Source organism: Bos taurus, chromosome 16 (assembly GCF_002263795.3).
Source record: "Bos taurus isolate L1 Dominette 01449 registration number 42190680 breed Hereford chromosome 16, ARS-UCD2.0, whole genome shotgun sequence".
Lineage (NCBI taxonomy): Eukaryota > Metazoa > Chordata > Mammalia > Artiodactyla > Bovidae > Bos > Bos taurus.
This window is the reverse complement of record NC_037343.1, coordinates 3,727,104-3,752,554: the sequence shown is the minus strand read 5'-3', so window position 1 is coordinate 3,752,554 and position 25,451 is coordinate 3,727,104. Positions and strand designations below refer to the sequence as shown.

At 51.0% G+C, this 25,451-nt stretch overlaps 1 protein-coding gene across 2 annotated transcripts in view; it reads left to right on the top strand.

Moving 5' to 3' along the window:
- The window catches only part of RAB7B (RAB7B, member RAS oncogene family), a 28,294-nt gene extending 4,739 nt beyond the window's left edge, over positions 1-23,555 (top strand). The window contains 5 exon segments of one of the 2 annotated variants that reach the window (NM_001078013.1): positions 5,624-5,692; positions 6,192-6,318; positions 7,050-7,265; positions 15,064-15,189; positions 21,570-23,555. In NM_001078013.1, the coding sequence (NP_001071481.1) occupies positions 5,640-5,692; positions 6,192-6,318; positions 7,050-7,265; positions 15,064-15,189; positions 21,570-21,650 (603 nt within the window). In that variant the 5' untranslated portion in view covers positions 5,624-5,639 and the 3' untranslated portion in view covers positions 21,651-23,555. 2 annotated transcript variants of the gene reach the window in all.
- Positions 23,556-25,451: the final 1,896 nt, after the last annotated feature.

Below are 25,451 nucleotides of genomic sequence, written 5' to 3'. Positions count from 1 at the left end.
TACCATCTGAGCCACCAGGGAAGCCCAAAACTGGACCTGAGGGAAGTCCCCTCAAATGTCTTAAGAGCATGGTTCAGGGTGACACTGGAGCCATGATAATTCAGCATTTCTATGGAGAATTTCTCCAGACAAGAATACTGGAATGGGTTGCCATTTTCTTCTCCAGGAGATCTTCCCAAAACAGGGATTGAACCTAGGTCTCCTGCATTGCACGCAGATTCTTTACCGACTGAGCTATGAGGGAAGCCTCTGTGTATTACAGGACAAGGCAGTTTTTTTTTTCTTAAAGGAGTGAATTAATAAAATGTCTGTGTATTGTGCGACAAGCATAAATATAATATTAAACATATGATCACATACGTAGGGCTGTTGTTCGTTTTTATACAATTGGGATCATACTGTACAAAATGTTCAGTGATTTTATTTTACTTAAGTCATCATCCTTTTCCACTTCATTAATTGACTCCTTTGAAAACTGCCTAGTATTCCAGAGTATGAATGATCATAATTTAATGCCACAGTCTCTTACTGATGGACATTTAGGTTACAGTGTTCTTCAGCAATTACCTTTACAAAAATGTGTATTTGAGCATATGTGTATTTCTGTTGGATACACTTCTAGAATTAGAATCTAGGGTATGTTCCTATTAAATGTTGTTACTTGTCAAATTGCCCTTCAAAAAGATGGTGCCAATTCATAGTCTATCAGCAATAAACGAGTTTTTCCCCACCCATTTGTCAACACTAATTTTTTTTTACAGTTAGTTTTTTTAATTTGTTTATTTTTTAATTGAAGGATAATTGCTTTACAGAATTTTGTTTTCTGTCAAACCTCAACGTGAATCAGATATAGGTATACATATATCCCCTCCCTTTAAATCTCCCTCCCCACCGCACCCCTCTAGGTTGGTTCAGAGCCTCTTTTTGAGTTTCCCGAGCCATACATAGAATTCCCATTGGCTATCTATTTTACTTATGGTAATTGAGTTTCCATGTTACTCTTCCCATACATCTTACCCTCTGCTCCCCTCTCCCCATGTTATTATCAATCCTTTTTATTATTTACTTAGTTAGCTATTTGGCTGTGCCAGGTGTTAGCTGTGGCACGCAGGATCTTCGCTGTGTGATGCAGGATCTTCGCTGCAGCATTCGGACTCTCCAGTTTTGGTGTGCAGGTTCAGTAGTTGTGGCATACAGGCTCAGCGGTTCCATGGTGTATGGGATCTTAGTTCCCTGACCAGGAGTCGAACCCACATCCCCTGCATTGCAAGGCAGATTCTTAACCACTGGACCACCAGGGAAGTCCCTATCATCAATCTTCTTAATTTTTGCTGTTCTGGTGGGTGGAAAAAGTAGTATTTTTTAACGTTGCATATCCCTAAAAAGTGAGTACCGCTCAAAACTTACTACTTATCATTTGTAAGATCTCTGCTGCTTACTTATTCTTGGCTCACTTTTATGTTCTGTGTTGTCTTTGATTGTCGTCTGTAGAGTTCTTTACACAGAGTGGACATTGATCTTCTGTTATTCACATACGCTTTCTACCTCCCCTGCCCTCAACCCCGGCTCGGCCGCACCATGTCAATCCCAAGCCATCCAGCCCCCAAGACTCTGACAGGGGCACCAAAAGGGTGTGTGATCCTCACTGCAGATTCGCAGAAGGCAATAGGCAGGACTTAGCAGTTAAGAGTGTGTTCTCTGGAGCTAGGCCTGGAGTCAAATCCCAGCAACTATTAACGTAGGCTCTGCCACTCACAGATGGCTTCTGGAGGTGAACTACATACCTGGCTTCTCTAAACACCTGCTTCTTCAGTGGTAAAACAGAGATAATAGTAGCATCAATCCCCCAGGCTATTTTTGGGTATAAATAATAGCCATCAGATAGCTAACATTTCTTGAGCCCTTAATTTGTGCCATAAATGCATTATAATAATGTACCATGTGTTATTAACCTCATGATGATATGCATATTATTTCCATATTCACATAGTGCTCTGCACAACACCAGGCAAGTAAACCTTAGCCTAGAGTGAGTGCTGATGGCTGTGTGGTGACATGTGTCACTCCTCTGCTTCAGGATGCTCACGGACCCCTGTGGTCAGTCTGCACACCAGAGCTCCTGTCCAACGGCCCATTCCCTCAGCTTCTGCTGTGCCTCTTACCGTTTTGGCTGCCTTTCTCTCGGTCCCCTACAGCTCTACCAGGATTTGGTTGGGGTTTACCAGACCTGAGTCGAATACCCTAGATCCAGCGCACACGGATTCCACAGATTCGAGCTCAGGAGGTCAGGGGGCAACATGCACAGAGCAGCCTCTCTGGCCTCCGGGTCACACATGAGCTCATCCATATGCTGCGTGTGTGGCCTGAGATGAGTTATGAGTGACTTGGCTTCCCTGAGCCCCGTTGTACTCATTTTGAAGCTCAGGATTCTCCAAGTCCTACAGAGCAGCCCCTGTGGATGCTCAGCCAGTGCTGGCTCCCTTCCCACTCCCCTGCCCCACTGTTTTCTGACTCCCCAGGGCTCTGTACTGGCTTCTGAGGCGAAGTTAGCAGGTTACACCAAAGCCTTTAGGTAGGAGCCCACCCTCGCTCCCTTTCCTGAGTGGTGACTGATGCTTAGAGACACGTGCCCTTAGGAGCTTCTGAGTCACTTATCCTGCAGCTGGCTTCCTGGTGGGCAGTGACCCCATTACAACATACCAGCCCTGCTTAGTAGCCTGACTTTTCTTCCTCTGCCTGTCTGAAGTGTGGGAAACGTATGACAAATGAGTAAGCATTTGACAAGATTCTTGGCCTGATAGTCATGACCCTTAACCTTGCTTCCTTCCTAGGCTTTTCTCTCCCCGCACTCTCACCTCACCCTTCCTGAGGCAAACCATCCACGTCCTCCACTCACCTATCCCCCAAGCTTGATTATTTCATTCTCTCCTCTGAAGTATTCCTCCAACCTCATGTGTCATTTCTGCAGGGCTCAGGTGGATTGCCGGCTACCACAAACACACACACACACACACACACACCCTCACAGCACTTTCTCCAGGCTTTGGTCAGGACAGTTTCCACTTTCTCTCTGCTGTTATCGCTTATTTGCTTTGTCTTTTGCTCCTCCCAGTGTCCAGGGCAAGTCTCTCATGGCCCAGCGACTTACAACTCCAATAGATAAAGCATTTTTCAACTAGAAGGGGCCTTGGGTCACTGGGTCCCAGATGGCTCATTCTGTAGTCAGAAAGCCAAGACTCAAAGACAGGAAGTAACAGGCCCCAGCAGCAAAGTGAGAACTAGAACCAAACCCTCAGGACGTCCAAGGGAGAGCTTTTCCCAGTACCGGGGAAACTCAAGTTGATAACCTTAACCAGTAAAGTCGGATCAAGGTTAACTCACATACATCTAGTGCATCCGAGATTAGAAGACCCGGGAGTTGGGAATAGTATATATGTGTGTGTACATAGGGGTAGAATGAAAGAGCTAAGTAAGCACAAGTCCCTGAAACAGTTTTGCTTTATCTTCTTAAAAATAATAATTATATATGCATAAATATATAATTTGTATGTATATATGTTTAACTTTTCATTTTCATGGCAACCGACTCCAGTGTTCTTGCCTGGAGAATCCCAGGGACGGGGGAGCCTGGTGGGCTGCCGTCTATGGGGTCTCACAGAGTCGGACACGACTGAAGCGACTTAGCAGCAGCAGCAGCATGTATAATCATGAGGCTTCCCAGGTGGCACTAGTGGTCAAGAACCCATCTGTCAATGCAGGACATGTAAGAGATGCAGGTTTAATCCCTGGATCTGAAAGATCCCCTCGAGGAGAATATGACAACCCACTCCAGTTTTCTTGCCTGGAGAAGCCCACAGACAGAAGAGGCTGGCGGGCTACAGTCCATAGAGGCACAAAGAGTTGGACCCAAATGAAGTGGTTTAGCATGCTCTCATATATATATAAACATACATATAAGCATTTTCCTCTTACAGGAACAATACATGTTTGACATGTTTGCTGTAAAAAAAAAAAAAAAAAATGAAACACACTAAAAAGTATGCTATGCTATGCTATGCTATGCTAAGTCACTTCAGTCGTGTCCGACTCTGTGTGACCCCATAGATGGCAGCCACCAGGCTCCCCCGTCCCTGGGATTCTCCAGGCAAGAACACTGGAGTGGGTTGCCATTTCCTTCTCCAATGCATGAGAGTGAAAAGTGAAAGCAAAGTCGCTCAGTCATGTCCGACTCTTAGCGACCCCATGGACTGCAGCCTGCCAGGCTCCTCCATCCATGGGATTTTCCAGGCAAAAGTACTGGAGTGGGGTGTCATTGCCTTCTCCGAAAAAGTATAGAGAACAAAATTAAAATCATGTAGTTTTCTACCACCCAGAATTAATCACTTACATTTTTTATATATTTCCTTCTAGAACTTTTTCCATGCAGGTAGGAATTCATTTCAGGCTTCCCTCGTAGCTCAGCTGGTAAAGAATCTGCCTGCAATGCAGGAGACCCCGGTTCAATTCCTGGGTTGGGAAGATCTCTTGGAGAAGGGATAAGCTACCCACTCTAGTATTCTTGGGCTTCCCTGATGGCTCAGATGGTAAAGAATCCGCCTGCAATGTGGGTGACCTGGGTTCGATCCCAGGGTTAGGAAGACCCCCTGGAGGATAGCATGGCAACCCACTCCAGTATTCTTGCCTGGAGAATCCCATAGACAGAGGAGCCTGGTGGGCTACAGTCCATGGGGTTCCAAGGAATCAGACATGACTGAGTGACTAAGCACACCACAGGAATTCATTTCAGTACTGGGGATGGGGATGGGGGTATGGTTTCTACAGTTCAGTGTCTTTTGTTTTTCATTTAGATCCCATGGCATAAGCATTTTCCCGCATTATTATAACACGCTCACAAACTCCGTTGTAATGACTGCTTAAGAGTTCACTCTGTGCCATAATTTTTTTTAACCATTTCTTAATTGTTGGATGTTTATAAATGACACTGGGGAAGCACATTCTTGAACAAGATCCTTTGCCCGCATTTCAGATAACTTTTTTAGAACAAATTCCTAGAAGTGGAGGGCGGGGACGTTTTTAAGGCTCTCCTTACTTGCTGCCAAGCAGCTTTCCAGAAACATGTACCAGTTACACCCCCACCAGCTGCATGAGAGAAGAGCCTTTTGATTCTGCCAAGGCAGCAGCACCTCGGGCTGGGGGAGGGCACCGCTTCACCAGAGGCGTCTCTGCATCCAAACAATGGGCCCCTTGTCCCACCCCCATCTCCTCTTCCCGCACGGCCCTCCTTCCCGGCTCCCGGCTTGTCTGTCTGCAAGGCCTCTATTCAGTCCAGTGCAGTCTTGGTGCTCCAGGCTGCTGCCTCCAACAGCAGGGAGGGTAGAGCTAAAGGTGAGAGGAGAGCCTGTCCCGTGGGGGCACCATCCTTCCAGCCCCAGGGAGGCCCCCAGGAGAAGTGAGGGCAGGGAGTGTGTCAGGGTTGCTCAGTCATCTGCCTCCTTCACAGAACAAGCCCACCCAAGACCCTGGTACTAATCTGCATGTGGCAGGGGAGAGGAGAGGCCAGCCCCAGTGACAAAGGCCACAGGGGCCTCTGGCCAGCTTGAGGACAACTTCTGTTTCCCTGCAGATTCTGAAGCCCCTCCATGAATCCTCGGAAGAAGGTGGACCTCAAGCTCATCATCATTGGAGCCCTGGGGTAAGCCAAGTTCAGCCCGGGGCCTGGGGTCTGGAAAGCAGCCCCTTCCAAGGACAGTGAGACATCCAGGATGTGCTGCCCGCTTCCACGGGTCCCTTTCTGATTCAGAGTGGCACCAGGGAGGGCGTTCCACCCCAAGGAAGGGAGCCGAGGTGGGAGAAACAGGCCGGGAGTCAGACCACCTGGTTTCTGACCCCAGCTCTGTGGCAACGCCACAGTAACCGGGTACGTGAACTGGGCAAACCATTTAGCATGTCTGCCTTCCTCCGTCTCGCCACACACAGGAAATGCCTGACCATTTTGCTGGGAGGCACTCAGCTCTCTACAAACCTCTCTGCTCACTTTGGTCCCTATTTCTAGAGTCCATTCCCTAGTCCCTTGCTCCTCAAACTGCAAATGTTAGAAATTCAAAGTCTCAGAGAGAAACGGTGGTGAGACGGACAACATGCTGAGAATGGTGTGGGGGGGTGTGTTCACGTGTCCTGGTTTTTCCTCTCAGTGTTGGAAAGACCTCCCTCCTCCACCGATATGTGCATAAGACGTTTTACGAAGACTATCAGACCACGCTGGGGGCCAGCATCCTCTCCAAGATTATCATACTGGAGGACACAACCTTGAAGCTGCAGGTGAGCAGCCCTCCCATCCCCTCCTCAACATACGTGCCTGAAAGTCAGCCCACAGTTCCCGGACAGGCTCTCACGCAGCAACGTGCACCCAGAAATAGAGTCGTCCAGAGCATAGGTCAGCAAACTTCAACTCATGGGCCAAATCCAGTCCTCCATCTGCTTTTGAAAATGAAGTTTTAACGGAGTACAGTCCTGCCCATTTGTGACCTCGTGACCTTATGGCTGCTGTCACACTACATCAGCAGGACTGAGCAGCAGCAACAGACAGTGTCTGCAAAGCCTGTTATTCAGGAGTACTTTCACACCTGACCTGGGAGAAAATGAGGGCTCAGATGTGACAGTACTCTTAAAAGTGTTAGTTGCTCAGTCGTGTTTGACTCTTTGCAACCCCATGGACTGTAACCTGCCAGGCGCCTCTGTCCATTGGATTCTCCAGGCCGGAATACTAGAGTGGGTAGCCATTCCCTTCTCCAGGGGATCTTCCAGACCCAGGGATCGAACCTGGGTCTCCTGCATTACAGGTAGATTCTTTACTGTCTGAACCATCAGGGAATCTAAATATTAGTGCAGAGATTCTGTAGTGTACATGAATGACAGAGAGTCATGTCCGTGCATGAAAGGACTGCATGCGCCTTTACCCAGAAAGGAAGCTTTGACATGAGGTGGCCTGGTTGAACGTCCCTTCAGCCACTCATCACAGCCCCATGGGGCCACTGCTCTTTCCCTTCCAGATCTGGGACACAGGCGGCCAGGAGCGATTCCGCTCCATGGTGTCTACATTCTACAAAGGCTCTGATGGTTGTGTCCTGGCTTTCGATGTAACTGACCTGGAGTCCTTCGAAGCCCTGGAAACCTGGCGGGGTGATGTTCTGGCCAAAACCATTCCAATGGAGCAGCCCTACCCCATGGTGGTGCTGGGGAACAAGATCGATCTGGAAGACCGGCAGGTACCGTCGGCTCATTCATCCATCCACCAAACATGTGAGGACCAGTTACATGCCAGGCGCTGAGCTAAGTCCCACACATACAGAGCTGAAGCAGGCATAGTCCTTCCCTTAAGAGTTTCACAGTCTAGTAATGGATGCATTTTAAAGGTAATTATGATGCAATATGGTAAATCATGAGCAATCATAGAGAACACCTTGGGGACCACAGGGAAAGGGCAACCATCTACTCAAATCCAGGGTATACAAAGGGCTTCCTAGAGGAAGCGGGTTCCAGGCTGAAGAAACAACATGAGCAAACGTAAGAAATAGCATCAGCAAAGGTAGGAAATAGCATCATGATATGAGCTGAGAACCGAAGGCAATTCTGTCTAGAGACCGGGAACGGAAGAATGAAGGCCTAAGAAGTAGGCGGGTGGGATTTGAATTAACCTGTAGAGTAGTATTTCTTTTTTTGGTAGAATATTTGTTCTACCCAAGGTCAGATATGGAGTCTGTAGTTATGCCTCCTTGAATCTTCAAATATTCTCAGAAAGTAGTAATCTGTATTTTTATTAGCTTAAGCATATTCTACATCATCTGGCTAACCGCTTAACAAATGATCTGCTTGCTCCATGACGGCACTGACCACATCTATGTGGGTATTTACTTATTGCAGGCATTGAGTCAAGCTCTGTTCATCATTGCCTACTAATAAGAAAAGAGTAAAAGTAAGTTAATTTATAAAAGATGTTCTTGTGCCAAACAAAACCCAAAAGACACCACAAAGAGTGTTTGAACAAGCTGACTTAGTGTTTCAAATAGAGACAATAAATGGGGAACTAAGTCATCATATTTGAACCACATTTTCAAAAGGGTTCAAGTAAAAAGTGATAGGAGAACCGAGGCATCATTTGGAAGGATGAAGGGTACTTCCAGCTAAGCCACCCCCTCCATAAGGAAGAGCCTCCTGTTCAGAGAGAAAGACGAGTTTGGGTTTGACACGCTGAGTTTGAGGAGCTTGTAGAACAACTGATTGGGGATGACCAGTAGGCTTTAGAACACATAAGAATGAAACTTCAAAGGAGAAGTCTGTGCTAGAAATAGAAATACAGAAGTCATCAATTCTCTGGTTACTACAGGTTGCAAATTTAGTGTCAATTCTCTAAGTACAAATTCTCAATCTCAAATAAGAGTCTAAGTCCTAAATTCATTCACCAGCCAAGCAGTCTCGAATTTCCGCACTGGGGCCAGCAGCAGGTGAGAACACGGTGGCCTAGGAGGCAGGTCCCATTGCCAGCTTTACGCACCCACGCGTGCTCCCTTTCTCAGGATGATTCTGGTTTCAGGCTCTGTTAGGAGTGAAGCAGAAAGAGGAGAAGTGGTCAGAAGGTCAGGGAAATCCTTATATGACTGGTACTGTCTCGTGCGCTCCAGCAGATATGTCACGCTGTCTCTTGGTGGGTGACTCCTTTGGGTCCTAAGAAGCCTCCAGTGGAACATTTAAATGTACCTCCCATGGCAAAGGTCTTGCATATTCTTCCTCTCTCTCCTTAGCTTCTAATTTAGGAGTTTAAGAGCCATCCTCCATCCTACAGTTCAGCTTCTCCGGCAGATGCTCTCCCGACGGGCTTTGTAACAGCCGCAGGCTGGCGAGCTCCCCTTCCCAGGGTACACCGGTGCGTGCTGGCCGCACTGATAGCCCGGGGTAGTTCATTCTCAGGGCACCGTCCTCTCCCTGCCCTGATGCCTTTCACCTTAAGCCCCACGGGTGCAGTTAGACACCAGTTCACTGTAGCCACCAACTGTCACGTGGCCTCCCCGAAGCCCTCTTTTGGTCAGAGTTGAAGCTTTATATGGTCTTCCTCTTGTGTCAGTGTTCCCCCAACACAGTTCTCTGCAAAAAATATCCTTTCTAAACCCTCCTTTTCAATCTTTTTCTATCCATGCCAGAGGGCTTGGAGTCATTCAGCAGATTCTTGCTCATCAACCTTTGGAAATGTGCACGGTCCCATGGGTGGGCTCTCTTCCAACCAACTTGATATCCGGCATCTATCAGATGGTAGTGTCTCTGCCACAACTTCCATTTTAGCATCTTGCTTCTGTAGGTCGTGGGGTGGGAGGTCAGGGGTGTTCGAGACTGAGAGTCTAACTTTCCCTCAGTGAGATAAGAGGCAGCATCTTCTGTTGAGAGGGAGGAGGAAGGGAGGCAAGAAGGAGTCTTGAGAATCATGGTGAGGCTGCGCCAGGCACTCTGGAGAGAAACAGGTGAAGGAGCTGGCCAAGGACGAAGCGCGGGACTGACGGTGCAGCAAGGGCTCCGCTAAGGGAAGAGACCAGGAGACCAGCTGAGTGGAGTCCGGGTTGTGGTTTTCTTCAACAGCAGTGCATGGGGTGAAGGCCAGGGACCTGAGGGAAGGTTTTTCCAGACAAGAGTAGCTGAAGAACAGAGCCGTGAGGACACGGAGACCCATGGAAGGAAGAAGAGAGACCAGGAGAGGCTGAAGAACCAGGGGGCTGTCAGAGGTTGAAGAGCAGGCAAAAGGAGGAAGGGAAAAAGAGACCACGTGTAAAGGTTCATGGAGGCCCTGGGCTGGGCCTGGAGGGGCAGGCGGAATGGGGAGGAGGTGGAGATGGAGGGAGGGGAAGGAAGTGTGAGGCTGTGGAAAGGAAGCTTCACCAGATCACAAGCATCCAAGGAATGAGGGTACCGGATGGGAGGTGTAAGTGATGACTCAGAGGGGTAGAGGCATCCAATCCCAGCCACGGGGGCATGAGCTTTGTTCTGCAGAGAGAGGAAGAATAAAGGTTTGAAAGAAACAGTGAAGCCCAAGGCAAGCCCAGCTCCGTGTCTGGGATCTGTGCTGAACAAGGTGTGGAAAGAGCTCCCCCACTGCAGAAGGCGACAGGATTTGGAGGGGGGCAAGCCAGAGGAAGAGAGGTGAGGAAGTGCTCACAGGCATGAAACAAGCACAGGGAAATGCAGAGGAGGAGCTGGGAGTGGGGCTCGCAGAGGGACTTTGATCCAGAGACCCGGGATGGGGAGCCAGAGGTGAGGCTGGGAGGCCACTGCCCTCCAAGGGCACAGACCAGGCAGAGGATGCTGCCAAGCCTGAGAGGCGAAGCTGGGGCTTGGAGAGCAGGCTGCAGATAGTCCTCACTTGCACAGGGCTGAGTGGATAAGGACCCTGAAGGACCACCTTCTCTGAGCTCAAATTCATGTGTGTCTTTGGCCAGTTCCAGCTTCTTTATGAAATGGACACCAGACTCAGATTTCATGAGGTTATTTGAGGCTCATAGGCAATGATGCCTATAAAGCACATGGCAATCTTAATACATGAAAGAGATTGTTACCCACCTTCTTAATTTAATATCTCCAGTGTGGGGGCTGGAAATATAGGGAAGTTCTTCCTACTTAACAAAAAGAAAATGAGTATTTAAAACGCACATACTAGATATGGCACGATGAAGTGTTAGTCACTCAGTCGTGTCCAACTCTTCGTGACCCCGTGGACTGTATCCTGCCGATCCTCTGTCCATGGGATTCTCCAGGCAAGAATACTGGAGTGAGTTGAAATTCCTTTCTCCAGGGGATCTTCCCCACCCAGGGATTGAACCTGGGTCTCCTGAACTGCAGGCAGATTCTTTATTGACTGAGCTGGGGAAATGAGCATTGATGGTTGTACAAAGACGTGGATGTACTGATGCCACTGAACTGGATGCCTCAGTATAGTCCAAATGATACATTTTACATTTATGTATAAATATACATTTTATATTTATATAAACATATGAATATATAATATATAAAATTACATTAAATATATAATTATATAAAATATACTTATATAAAATTTATGTTTTATATTTATATATTATATATATATATTTATATTTTATATTTTTGTATATTTTACCACAATCAATCAATCAGTATCTCACCAGGATAATTGTAAAGAAATTGCTGGCTTAGGTTTTTCTTAAAGTCTCTACCTGTTTTACAGAGGTAAAAGGGAAAAAAAATTGTTAAAAAAAAACCCAGCTCTGCTAGCATTTATGCTATGAGGAATTTATTCACTAGGATGTAAATTCTTTGCTCTCAAGTAGGCAGTTTCTGATTCACTGCTGATCCATAACATTGGGATTATGTTTTCTGAAGATATTCTTTGTTATTTTTTATTGGTTTCAGATGTATCTGACCTATCTCAAGACACATAATTGATCATTTTAATGCATATGAGATGGAAAAGCATCATAGATAAACGTCTGCAAAATGGACTAATTTTGTCAAACATTTGACCGCTGATGAAAAATAAAATGTTAATAGTATGTGCGCATGCTAAGTCACCTCAGTTATGTTCTACTCTTTGTGACCCTATGGACTGTAGCCCACCAGGCTCCTCTGTTGATGGGATTCTCCAGGCAAGAATACTAGAGTGGGTTATCATGCCCTCCTCAGGATCTTCCGGACCCAGGGATCAAACCCACATCTCTCATGTTTCCTGTTTTGGCAGTTGGGTTCTCTACCAGTACACCACCTGGGAAGCTCGTATATTGCCAAGGCCAGAGGAGCCTGGTGGGCTACAGCCCATAGGGCAGCAGGGTCAGACATGACTGAAGCAACTTAGCACACACACACATCAGCCAAAGCAAAAACCAACAGAGTAACACTTGCAAAGTTTTACCCTGCCCATGTCTCCATGGACCACAGCCTGAGTTTATGTCTACAGTCAGAGCCTAAGTGATATATAACTGTTATTTTAGAAATAAAAGACAACAAGATTTTAAAAATCATGAAGTTGGTGCTAGAATTGGAAAGGAAAAGTGAAAAGTGCCGTGTGGGTCGTTTTTTGCCCCGTGGCGACTTTCTGAGGTTGACTGGAAGACGTGAGGGGATTATAAAGAGAACGTTAATTCACAATACAATCTCAACTGATATTCTGGAGTATGTATTTAACCACTCTGTAAAAACTGGACAGAGAAGGAGCGGGAAGAAATGAGATAAACGTCTGTCACACCAGGCAGCAGGCAGGGTCCGTCATTGTCTGCGGCGTGAAGGGGCTGTGCCTGTGTATCACTGTACGTGTGGGCTTATCTTCCTAGCTCTGTCTCTGGGTGAACTTGGGCACCAGTCTGGGCTTCTGCTTCTCACGCCATGAGATACAAAGAAGCTCCCTGCCTCCTGGAAAAGCAGAGGCACTTGAGCTCATTTCAGTTCGCTTCCGTGTTTACTGCAACCCCTTAGGACCAACAGTGTGCCCAGAAAGATGCTCGTCACCTGGTGGGGGGCGGGGGCGGGGGTAGGATATAAAGAAGGAGAGAACAACAAGAAGAGGAAGTCCAGTCCTTGACCTAAAGTCTTTTTAAGGACTATAAAAGACACAAAGCCCCTTGCACTCCTAAGATGCCATCAACATATCACAACATATTAATTTCTAAGGGTCGATTATGTGTGTATTACTGGTGAGGACAACGATAATCAGCAACCTGGCCATCCTTGATGCTTCATCCACATAGCTCAGGATTTTGCCCAAGCTGTGAGGCGTCTTGGTTGTTCGCCGGGTCAAGGGCGCTTATGGTCCAGAGGAGGGGGCCGTCCTGGCCGGCTGGGGAGCCCCTCGCACCACGAGGCAGGAGGACCTTAGGACCAGAGGCCAAGACCAGCGCTGGGGCCGCTCCCTGCTCTGCTCCAGCGCAGCAGCTCCCGGGAGGCTGGGGAAGGAAGAGGGTGTGGGGATGCCATCCGGACGCCCCAGATGGCAGGCTGCTCAGCTAACCACAATGCCTAGACCTGCGGCCAGAACAACAAGGACCAAAGAGACAGGCAACAGTGGAGCTCCTTTAACCCCAGGAAGACAGACTTTCCAGAACCTGCAGGAGACAAAGGATAGTCTCAGATCTCCCCCTGGCTGCCCTGTGTTCAGGAAAAGGAGCTGAGTCATTCTTTGTTATGAGAAAAACCTTGGCTCCCTTAAACAAAGTGAAACAATGGTTATAAAGCACCAGGCACAGCAAATAGCAACATATGGTCATTCCCTATCCCCCAGATAACTGATTAGACTAAACTCAGCGGAGCCAATGGTCTTTGGAGGTAACCTGCAGAGCTGCCAGAGCCTTCTCCAAGCCAACGTCCTCAAACTGTGATTGGCATTTGCATTTGCTGCTGCTGCTGCTAAGTCGCTTCAGTCGTGTCCGACTCTGAGCGACCCCAGAGACAGCAGCCCACCAGGCTCCCCCGTCCCTGGGATTCTCCAGGCAAGAACACCGGAGTGGGTTGCCATTTCCTTCTCCAACGCATGAAAGTGAAAAGTGAAAGTGAAGTGGCTCAGTCATGTCCGACTCTTAGCGACCCCATGGACTGCAGCCTACCAGACTCCTCCTTCCATGGGATTTTCCAGGCAAGAGTACTGGAGTGGGGTGCCATTGCCTTCTCCGGGCATTTGCATTTGGGTAGAGGTATATTCATTCAGCCTGTGGAGAGTGGCTTGTGGGGCCAGGCCAAGAGCTAAAAAGTCCTGACTCTGAGCTCACGGTTCAGACAGTAAAGAGTCTGCCTGCAGTGCAGGAGATCCGGGTTTGATACCTGGGTCGGGAAGATCCCCTGGAGGAGGAAATGGCAACCCGCTCCAGTATTCTTGCCTGGAGAATGCCATGGACAGAGGAGCCCGGCAGGCTTCAGTCCATGGGGTCGCAAACACGACTGAGCGACTTCACTTTCACTTTCTTTGTTTCTTTCTGAGCTCAAGAAAGCTAGAGTCCAGCGGGAGACAACAGAAGCACAGCTCCTGCCCAGGACCCGGCAGAGGGCAGTGCAGGTGGCGTGAGAGCGCGGGGCTGGGGCCGCCTCCGAGCTCTGCCTTTCTCAGCTGTGTGATCCGAGGCAAGCTGCTGAAACTCTGAGCCTCAGGGGCCTTACCTATAAGTGAGTGAAAGTCGCTCAGGCGTGTCCGACTCTGCAACCCCATGGACTATGCAGTCCGTGGAATTCTCCAGGCAAGGATCTTGGAGGATAAGGCCCTTCCCTTCTCCAGGGGATCTTCCCAACCCAGGGATCGAACCCAGGTCTCCTGCATTGTAGGCAGATTCTTTACCAGCTGAGCCACAAGGGAAGCCCAAGAATCTTTCCGACCCAGGGATCGAACTGGGTTCTCCTGCATTGCAGGTGGATTCTTTACCAACTGAGCTATCAGGGAAGCCCTCTTACCTATAAAGTGCAGCTAAAAAGACCCACAATGTTGTTAGCGGATTAAATGAGTTAGTATGATCAGACGTCTAATCCAGCATGTGGCCCAGAGTAGAAGCTAATCAGCTGCTCCCAGGACTTTCCCCTGGGAAAGAAAGGTTAGCAGGGACCCAGGTCTCTGCCCAGCAGCACGGGCCTAATAAGCCAGCTCAGGAGAATGGGGTCCTCCCTCCAGGCCCTGGCTGGTGTCTGTTGCATCCACCTGCCTTTGCAGGCGCTGAGAAAGGAGCTGGTGGCAAGAAGCCGCTCCCAGTCCAGGCTGGGAAGATGCTGTAGCGAGGAGGGCTTTAGTTCTTCCAAGCCTGTGTTCAAATCCTGCTCGGTCCTACACATGCCAGTCTTCAGTCTCCTTGTGTGTGAAATGGAGCTAACAATAGCCACCTCATTGGCTTGTGTTTAAAAAAAAAAAAAAAATAGCACAGGTAAGCTTACAGCCACATGGAAGGTTCTCAGTATATGGGAGTGGTGGTGGGGACGGTGGGCTTGGATGGTGGTGATGATCGTGGTGCAGACGTGATGACTGCAGGGATAATGGCGACGATGATACAGGAATGGTGGTCATTTCTTACCCTCATGCAGGTTCCGCAAGAGGTAGCCCAAGGCTGGTGTAAAGAGAAGGATATTCCCTATTTTGAAGTCAGTGCCAAGAATGACATCAACGTGGTACAAGCCTTTGAGATGCTGGCCAGTCGGGCTCTGTCAAGGGTGAGTGGCACACGCCAGGGCTGCCCCCTAGGATGGGCGGGCTCAGAAGCATCTAGAAAAGTACATGGTGGGCACAGGGAGGGGTGCGGCTGGGACAGGAGTGCTCATTATCTTGGTTAATTAGTTACTGAATGAGCTCGACAGTACTCTAATTCTGGAACCACAGAATTCCAGAGGCATTAAGCTTCCTTAGCTTTATGGGGGGTTCATCATTGGTGGTTCCTCAATCTGACTGATTATCATTTGTGGAGTTCCCATAAAATTCAGTCCTGTATCTCATCCCCACAGATTCGAATTCAGTAAGAGTCTGAGAAGCAATGAGCTAGTTCAGTCCTCACTGATGGGAGAGTAGCCCCGAGGTGTTAAGTATTGGTCCAGGAGGAATAATCAAGCCTGGGGAATTTGCTGACATCCTCCAATCAAGACAATGGATAGATGTAGACCCCGTGGTGTGGTCTTGCAACAAGCAGGTCTTGAGTGCGCCGTTTGCGCCCGGCCCCTCGCGGTGCCCCAGGGCCCCTCGCTCTCGTAAGAAGACAGGCCCACAGGGGAGCAGCTGCAGCGCAGGCTTTGATGGGTGAGGGGGACCCAGAGGAGGGGCACACAGCCTGCACTGCAGAAGGGAGGCAGGAGAGAGGAGAGGAAGCTCAGGGCAGACTGCCCGGCAGCATTGGAGGGTTTCATTGCCATTCTGTGTGGAGTCTGGAAACTGTGAAGAGGGTCCATGAGAGACTGGCACTGGGAGGGGCGCAGCCCGTTTCACTGTTCTGCCACATCCAGCCAAGGTGGGCTTCTTAGAAGCAGGGAGAAGGCCATCACGGCAGTGATTTTTAATTTTTAATCTTTAAGGAAAAGCACACATGAGGACAGGCGATTGGAGGGTTGCCCTCTGCGGAGAAGTCCGCTGCCTGGCACTGCCCACCATGGGGAGGGACAGCAGCCACCCCCAGAAGCTGCCCAGGGAAAGGGTTCAAGCTCGCCACCTTCATACCCCATTGCCTTAGCCTTAGGGTTTGTCCTCGTGGGCTATTCTTAATACATCCCCTCCAGGCCACCCGCGCTCGCCGTCTCCTTTATGGGAAGCAGGGGCTATCTCCAGCACTTGGTCAAGTGCAGCTCCATCACCCAGTCGGTAATACAGACGTGCCTGCTCAGGCCACTCCCTGGAAGGCGCGGGAAGCTGTTTGACCTTGTAGGGTGACGTGTGATCAACGATCCACCACAAACACAGTGCTGTGATCACCGAATGCTTACTCGCGGGGAAGCTCCATCAGCTCCACCAGCCCGTGTCTGTGTGTGGTTAGCGTCTGTCCTTTCTGGAGAAGGCATGTGCCCTTCCTGCTGTGTCACTGTCCTGATGCAGCGGTGTTAGCAGACGGTAGCTTGTCTTGTTCTTGTTTTTGCTTTCTTCCCAATGGCCTTACTTGTCAAAAGAACGGATTGGCAACCCCGTGTCAGTCCCTCATGATGATAGAGGAAATTTACGACCGGAAGAGGTCACAGGTGTGATGTCCGCGGTCAGACTGAGCTCGGTTGGATCCTGGCCTTATGCTTTCAGGTGGACTCCTGGGCAAGATGTATGACTTCTCTGAGCCTCAGTTTCCTCATCTGTAAAGTGGGAATAATTGCATCCCATAAATATTATTGAGATGTCAGGCTAGGGCTAGAGATGTAGACCTCATGGTCCATGGTCAGGTAGAGGATTAAGGTGTCCACAAGAGTCAGGGGGTGAGGAAAGTGCTATGGGGTGGGGGGTGGGGCAGGCATGGCCAAGGCATCAAGGTGACTGAGAGGTGCTGGTGGCAAGGCCAGTGAGGATGCCTACCCAGAGAAGGGGCCTGTCGGCTGGATGTTGAGGTGACAGTTTGCAGGTGGACGGCTAAGCCAGGGAGGGTGTGAGCAGCAGCTGCAGAGGGCAGAGAGAAGGGCGTGACAGAGGCCCAGGTGTGAGTCCATGGGGCTCATGTGAGGGGCCACCACGGGCTCCATCTGTACGAGGGGAAATGGGGCCTGGAGGGAGCCAGGGGCGCTGGGCCAAGGTGAGCAGCGAGGCTCTCAAGGTCAACAGCAGCAGACCATGGAGGCCTGCTGAGCCCCGACCAGACCTCAGGCTGCATACGATAGGCCCATCGTCTCTAGACCCGCTGCCAGACCCCTGGGCCACACAGGAGCCCACCTGGGGCCTGGAAGCCAGCAGGGTGTGTCCCTCTGCAATGTCTCTATTATGGAGAGATTTGGAGGAGAAACATTTTGCACTAAAGCAAACATGCGTACTAGGACACAGAATGTAAAAACACATGTGGGCTTTTAAGGTGAAGCTGGAGTTTGCAAAACTATATTTTAAGGTCAAAGAAGAGTTTTCAAGGACATTTCCTCCAAGGACCTGTCTCTCCTTCTTATGTGCTCATTCACAGCAGCCCAGAATCCTTGGAGAGGAGGATGAAGGAGGGAGCCCAGCCTGGGGTGGGAAGAGCTGGGCTCTGAAGTCAGCGGATCTGGCTTTAAATCCTGCCTCTACCTCTTACTGTGTCCTTGACAAGTCACGTGCCTCCTTAAGCCATTGCTTCCCTCCCTTTACAGTATAAGTAATGGTGTCTTCCTCATGGGGCTGTTGCCAGGGCTAGATAAAATAATATGGTGGTACAGAGAAGGCTATAAATAAAAGGTAGCTGTTTCTATTCATTTATTTTGGCTGCACTGGGTCTTCGTTGTGGCACCTGGACTCAGTAGTTATAGCATGTGGGTTTCGCTGCCCCGAGGCATGTGACTCTTAGGTCAAACCTGCATTCTTAATCACTAGACCGCCAGAGAAGTCCCTAAAAGGTAGCTATTTTTAAATGAAAGCCCAGGGAAGTTTCATGCTGCAGGGAAGATGAGCTTGATGGGTGGTTCTGAAGGTACAGGCATGAGAGGATGGGGATGGCAAGGATGCGGCGGATTAAAGAGACTTTGGAGGGAGCACTGTTGACGGTTGATGATGATCAAACAGAGGAGAGAAGGAATCAGGAGCTGCTGAGGTTGATGACGAGGTTTCTAGCTTGCCAAACGGAGGAATGATTGATTAGTGTTGCTGTCGACCAAGATAGAAAAGAGAGGAGGGAAAGCAGAAGCCTCACAAGAGGAGGAACAATGTGGTCCACTGGGACACACGGCATCTGAGCTTTCGGGCATTTGAGAATGTCTGAGTTCTGCAGTGAGCTCTGGATGGAAGGAGCGATTTACAGGTAGAATACCAGAAGAGGTGCTCAGTTTGCATTCTGAAAGGAGAGAAGGTAGGTAGTTACATTAGTGTCCCGATCTGGCCATTTTGAAGGATCAGGTGTTTAGCTATTCATGGTTAAGAATGCCCTCATAGAATAGCACTGAAACATGAATATTACCATATGTGAAACAGATCGCCAGTCCAGGTTCAATGCATGAGACAGGGTGCTCAGGGCTGGTGCACTGGGATGACGCTGAGGGATGGGATGAGGAGGGAAGTGGGAGAGGGGTTCCGGATGGGGGACACATGTACACCCATGGCTGATTCGTGTCAATGTATGGCAAAAACCACTACAATATTGTAAAGTAATTAGCCTCCAATTAAAATTAATTCTTTAATTAAAAAAAAAGAATGCCCTCATAATCAAAGAAGGGAAACCCACCTGCTTTGGGGGATTTGGGCTGATAGGATTTTGCTCTTACTGAGTTGGCAATACCACCCCTGATGGGCTGGTCAGGCCTGGCATGGGCCGCAGTGCGGAGGCCCAGTTCCTTTTGGGTTAATTAGAGAAAGACATAATTACCATGTCTGGGAGAAGGCAGGCTGACTAACAGCTAAGCCTAGTGAAATTACAGGACTTTTATAAGGTCCTTGGGGTGCAGGATGTAAAGGCAGGGTCATGAGGTGACCAGGCTTGGAGAGACAGACTCACAGCCACGTCCTCACCGAAATGATGTCTTAGGATTCTAGGTGTTATTTCACTTGGCATGCACACACTTGCCAAGAGGACTGCGGTCCGAATTTCACCGGGAGCCTAATTATGGCCTGCGATGACTTGGAAGCTCTGTAGGAAACCCGAGGATTGAGATGATGCCCTTTTCGAGTGAAATGATGTCATAAATGGAAAGAGCTCAGGGCTGACATGACCCTGGGGAGGATGTGACTATTACTGGGTGAAGAGAGCCGGCCTGAAGACCTCAATCTTTACCTGTGTAACGGATGAGTAGGCTTCTCACATCCTCCCAAGTAGCATTCTGTTTGTTCCCCAAAGTGCAGAGCTGCTCCGGCAGCTCAGACTCTCCTCCCACAGTCCGGCACTGAGGCTGAGGCCCAGGCTCTGCTCATGGTCTCAACCAGCCTGGATGTGAGGCTGGGGCACTCTCAGGGTGGTGAAACAGCAGGCCCAGCCTCCTGGCCCAACAGGTCCAAGAAGAAATGTTCTGACTCCAGCCAAGGTATCTTTGTTGTTCCCGGTGAGAGGGGGACTGACAGAGCACTAAAATAAGAGGCTCCTTTCAAAAGCCTGTCTTTCTGGAAGCAGTGAATCGGTCAGCCTAAACAGTAATGCTCGGCTCCTCCTTGCCCTCCCTGTGAGGCTCAGAAGAGTCAGGCTTTTAACCACAGTCAGCTCAGTGGAGTGTGCATGCCCTGCAGAAGGGGCTGACTGCAGGACTGGGCGGTGTCCCGAGCCGTGCAGACCCAGCCCGCACACCAGGCCTCGATGGTGCTGGGAGAAGGAGCTTCTCTAGCCATTTTCTCTGCTTGGGCACCTCTGGGTAGGAGTCTGCTCTCTCGGGGTGAGGATATCTGGGGTGTGCTGGGCTGGGTCTACAAGCAGTGGGCTAGGATCCTCCCCAGCAGAGGGGGATACGGGACTGGCGTGGAGACATCCCTGGAGGGACAGGCTTTCATTGGGAGATGCAGGCCTCCACTCCCCAAAACTAATACTTGCTATTAATATATATATATGACAAGGCTTCCCAGGTGGCGCTAGTGCTAAAGAACCCACCTGCCAGTGCATGAGATGTAAGAAACATGGGTTCCATCTCTGGGTGGGTAAGGGAGGAGGGCATGGCAACCCACTCCAGTATTCTTGCCCAGAGAATCCCATGGACAGAGGAGCCTAGAGGGCTACAGTCCATAGGGTCGCAAAGAGGTGGACACAGCTGAAGGGACTTAGCATGCACACATGCATATGTGACAAAGAAAATTCTAATTTCCCCAGAGAATTTGCTGAGGGCTACTCCAGGCCCATCATCCAGGCTGACTAAGGGTAGCTGTGCTCTGCTGGCCGGTAGAGCTGGGAGATGGGGGCTCTGCAAGAAGCAAACACATGAAGAAGGGCTGGGTCCCAGGCCCAGTGCCCTGAGTTCTGGGCTGTCAGGCTGAACTACTGCTCAGCCTGAGGGTGGCAGTGAGCGGTAGGGCATCAGAGGACCTTCTTGTGCGTCTTGGGGGCCACCATCATGAGGGCGAAGCAGCCTCCTGGGATCCAGAGTCATGGGTACTAAGGATTTGGTTGACATTTCCCAGCTGGGACCCACAGAGGAAGTAAAGGAACAGACATCATTCTGGAAATTGTCCCCTCGGAGGGGCACTTGAGACAGACAGCCGCTTGGAGGGGGCTGGTTCCCAGCTCAGGTCCACACCAGCATATCCACTGGTGTGGGTGGTGAGTGATCCACTCACCATTACACACACTACACCCGCCATGGGAGGAGTGTGAAGGCTGGGAGCTCAGAGATGGGGGAGCATGAGCAGAGAAAGAGACAGGATCCCTCTAAGAAGAGGCCCATCTCCTGTGGGAGGACAGCCTGCCTGCCTCACCCCTGTGCCAAGAAGGGCGGCTCATGGCAAAGGGGTGGCCAGCCAGGTGGGCAGAGGCTTGTTAGGCTGACCGTAGGCTTTCTCTGGACCTTGCTGGGATAGGAGACTTTGAGAGGGTGGGCAGAGAAGCAAAAAGGCCCAGTAGAAACATTGAGTCTGTTTTTGGGAGGGCTCCCTGGACGTGGGAGGGACAGAGGATAAAGGGGAGGTTGGGAGCTGGTGTGTGGGGACGTCCGCAGGGACGTCTTCTGCAGACACGAGCAGCGGTCTGTCATCATCTCTGTCACCTGAGGTCAGACGTCCCCCGGGTTGTCCTCTCTGGAGAATGGTGAGTGAGGGGACCCGGCTGGAGGTCAGGAGCTCATGCAGCCGCCGGCCTGCTCTGGGCTCCAGGGAAGTAGCTGGAGAAGGAGGTGAGGCAGGAGCGGGCGGGGAAGACGTCCTCTGGGCCTCCCAGCTGCACAAGGCGAGTGAACAGAAAGCCCGACCACCAGCAGCCATTGAGAAATAGAGGGCAGGGGGAGCTTAGCCCGCTGGGAGGCGAACGCTGACGCCTCTTTTCCTTCCGCAGTATCGAAGCATCTTAGAGAGCTACCTCACAGACTCCATCAAGCTCTCACCGGAAGACCAGCCCAAGAGCAGATGCTGCTGACCCTCCGGACCCCGGCTCTGCGCGCCCAAGGACGGAGCGTGCGCTGAGCTGGCCCGCCGGCCGCCCGCGCTCAGTCGGCAGCCAGGCTCCGAGGCCAGCCGCGGCCCTCGCCTCCCTGCGGGCTCCAGACCAGCCCCGCCTCAGACTGAATGCAGACAGGGCGGAACCCGGGAAGTCCCAGCCGAGTCCCAGAGGAGTCACAGCCCCCTCGCTGGCCCCGGCTTTCCTGCCCTGCACCCTCCCTGGACACCTCCTGCTCTGGAAGGCGCATCCCTGCATCCAGGCCGCTGTGTGTGGAGGTGATGGACCAGCCTTCCTCAGCGCGCCCACCGCACCCCACCCCCTTAGAGCCTCCGCACAGCTGTGGACCAGGGTCCCTGCAACCAGGGCTGGGGAGGAGGTCCCCCTCAACCCCTGGCAGCAGCTGTTCAGGCCTGGGACAGACTGTCTGTCTGTGCCCCCGGAGCACAGGACAGAGGGAGCACAGGAAGACCCTCCGGGACCGCGAGTGTCTCCTTGGCTCAGGCTGCGGCCTCAGCTGGTTGGTCTGCCACACGAGGGTAGCACGTGCCCTGCCCACATCCTGTGGCTCTTAAGGACCAGAAGCTCGGCTTCAATCCCAGGCACTCCCGTGGAGACACACTGCCATTCCCTCAACACGTCCTTTTGGGTATCTACTATGTATGATGCCTTGAGGTCCAGGGACGCGTGTTACGAAGACCTTGCTCTCCTGGTCTGACGTTCTGGAGAGGGAGGGAGGCAGTAAACCCAGAATTTGACCAGATGTTTTCAATTAGCAGGTAAGCGCTTGAACCAAGCAAGGTAATGGGAGAGAGAAGGACGGAGGGTGGCGTTAGGTGCTGTTTCAGATGTTTCAGACAAAGTAGCCCAGGAGAGCTTCCCTGGGGAAGCGACGTTGGCCCAAAGGCTGGAGAATGAGAAAACGGCTGCCATCTGAACTGGACGAAGAGCGTTCTGAGCACAAGTAGAAGCAAGGGCCAAGGCTCCAGGTCAAGGACAAGCTTGTTTTATTCCAGGGACAGTGAAAAGACACTCATTAACCTGAGAACTCAAAGCTGCTATTCCAGAGACAAGGTGGACACCGCCCCCCCCCCGCCCCCCGCCCCTTGCCACCAGCACCGGAAGGCTCCTTGTCAGCCGGCCACCAGAGGGCAGCAGTGCGCCTCCCAGGAGAGCAGGAAAGGGCGGCTCCATGGACGCTGGGAGGGCCGCAGTTTTCCTCTGCTGAGATGCTCAGAGCTCGTTCTTTGGCTCCGGGCATTTTCAGTCCTTCGAGATTCCGAGGCAGAAACATCCCAATTTCTTAATCCTACTGAGAGATGGGCAAAAACTGCTGCATCAGTGATTCAGGCAAGAAATCAGCATCGGTGATAAATCCTGGAAAGCTGGGTAGTCTGTTCCTGCAGATGCTACAGCCGTAATTTTTTTTCTGCTGGTGACGAGCAGCACTTACAGAGCCCAGCCTGAAGGGAGTCGGCGAGATGACCGACCGCCCCCCAGGGTTTCCGTGGCCACATCCATGCCCACCACAGAAGTCTCCTGTCTACACAGAAGTACCCTTCCCTGAATGTTAGCGCAGGACTTCCAAGCGTCACCTGATACTGCAGATTCGCCCAGAGGTAGAGGAAAGGGGAGGTGAGGGGTCAGTAAGAGTTTGGGGAACCCCTTCTCCCCACAGGAACAGGCGGCCCGGCGCACAGCTCTGTCCCTGCGTCCTTCGCGGGGGCGGCACTCTGCGTGTCATGCGGGCTGTCCTGGGGGGCAGTGGGACTGTGGACTGGCTGCATGGTGCGTGGAATGTGTGCCACAGCTGGTGCACTTCAGTGGGCGTAGGGACCATTCTAAAAGTGCACAACAGATAATAAATGTCTTTCTTAGTTTTAATCCTTTGTGGTATTTGGCTTTTAAAGTCTTTTTTTTTTTTTTTTCAATATCTGCATAGTTCAAAATTCAAAAGAAGACAAAGACATCAAAAAGTAAAATGACAGGGCCATAATGGTCAGTGCCCACTGCAAAATGAAAATGCCTTGTCCCTTGTCCAAAAATCATGACAAGTTCCAAGCCACACTGAGCTATTGAAACAAGCATGGGGTCCTTCTGAGCCCAGGTACCACCTGCCTAGGAAGTCATGACTGAGTAAGCATATTTTCTCAGGGCTCTCCAGAATGACAAACCCTGGCCAGGCCCACCTGAGCTGCTTGGAGATAAAAGGTTCTGTCTTTGCAAAAGTCACGTGGAGATCCAACCCCAGGCCCAAACCACACATTCTGAGTCTTGTCTGGAGTCAGGGGCCAGGACTGAATGTTCACATGTGGGTGGAGAGTGGGGGCCACGGCCCACAGCCTCGCTCCTGTCACGACTAAGGGACATGCTAGTGACCAGCCTCAAGATGGAACTGAGCTGAAACCCTGTGGGCTGCTCCTCACCCCCAGCCCCATGCCTGAGTCAGGCTGGCCCTCAGTTCCCACCCCGCAGGGGCAGGTATTATTGGCAGAGAGAGGCAAGGTGTGGGGGCTCTAACTCCGGGCTCAGGAGAGCCCACTAGAGCCTGCATGAGGGTGGGGCAGCAAGTCATGGGGCCCTGCCCTCAGCATCCCTTCAGAGAGGGGACCCAGCCAGCAAGACTGGGTGACCAGGCCCTTCCTGGACCCACCACAGCCCTGCTTCAAGGGGCAGCTGCAGGCTGCTAGTGAATAATCGAGAGAATCCAGCCCAGGGCTCTGTGTGGCACACACCCATAAACGTGAAAGTGAAAGTCACTCGGTCGTGTCCCACTCTTAGCCACCCCATAGACTATAGAGTCCATGGAATTCTCCAGGCCAGAATACTGGAGTGGGTAGCCTTTGCCTTCTCCAGGGGATCTTCCCAACCCAGGGATCCAACCCAGATCTGCATTGCAGGTGGATTCTTTACCAGCTGAGCCACAAAGGAAATTCAACAATACTGGAGTGGGTAGTCTATCCCTTCTCCAGAGGATCTTTCTGACCCAGGAATCGAACCGGGGTCTCCTGCTTTGCAGGCGGAGTCTTTACCAGCTGGGCCACAAGGGAAGCCCATACATGCCCATGGGCCTTGGAAAAAAAAACATCTTATTGCCAAACAAACCTGGCTGGGCCCCACCACCCATGGGAATTGGGGGAAATGCTGTTTCTGTGTTTGCTCTTCCTCAGAGGCTCCCACTGCTCCCTCCACAGCCAGGGGCAGGTCCTGCTCTCAGGCACCAGCAGGCACCCACGATGTGGTCCTGTTCCCAGAAGCTCAGTCCCAGGGGCAGCCACGCTGGCCGCAGCAACACCCAAGACCCACTACCATGCACAGCAGACCCAGCTGCGACAGTGGACCGGTGTGAGGCCAGACCTGTGGCGTGCACACCCGGAGGCTCCCCCCAAGGTGAAAGCTGGAAGCAGGGTCAGGCATGGCGGGAAGTTGAGTTCCATTAGAGGGCAGCGGCTTGCACCGCTGTACCAGGACCAGTGTGTGCCTGTATGTGTGTGTGTGTGTGTTGGGTGGAGGGGGTGGGGAGCAAGGGATTAGAAGATCAGAGAGTGGATTTCCCTTGCTGAAGTATAGACAAAGTATAAATAAGCTCGTAGGCTTGGAGGAGAGCAAAAAACCACCTGAAGCGGTGTTGGCAGTGCGGGGACAGAAACGCTGCTGAGAGCCTTCCTCACAGCAGTGAAGCCCCAGAACAGCCATGGGGGGAGGCCTTGGCCTCACCTTTCAGAGGCTTCCCCTCCTCCCTTCACATCCTACCTCATCCTTCTCTTGGAATCATTCCCT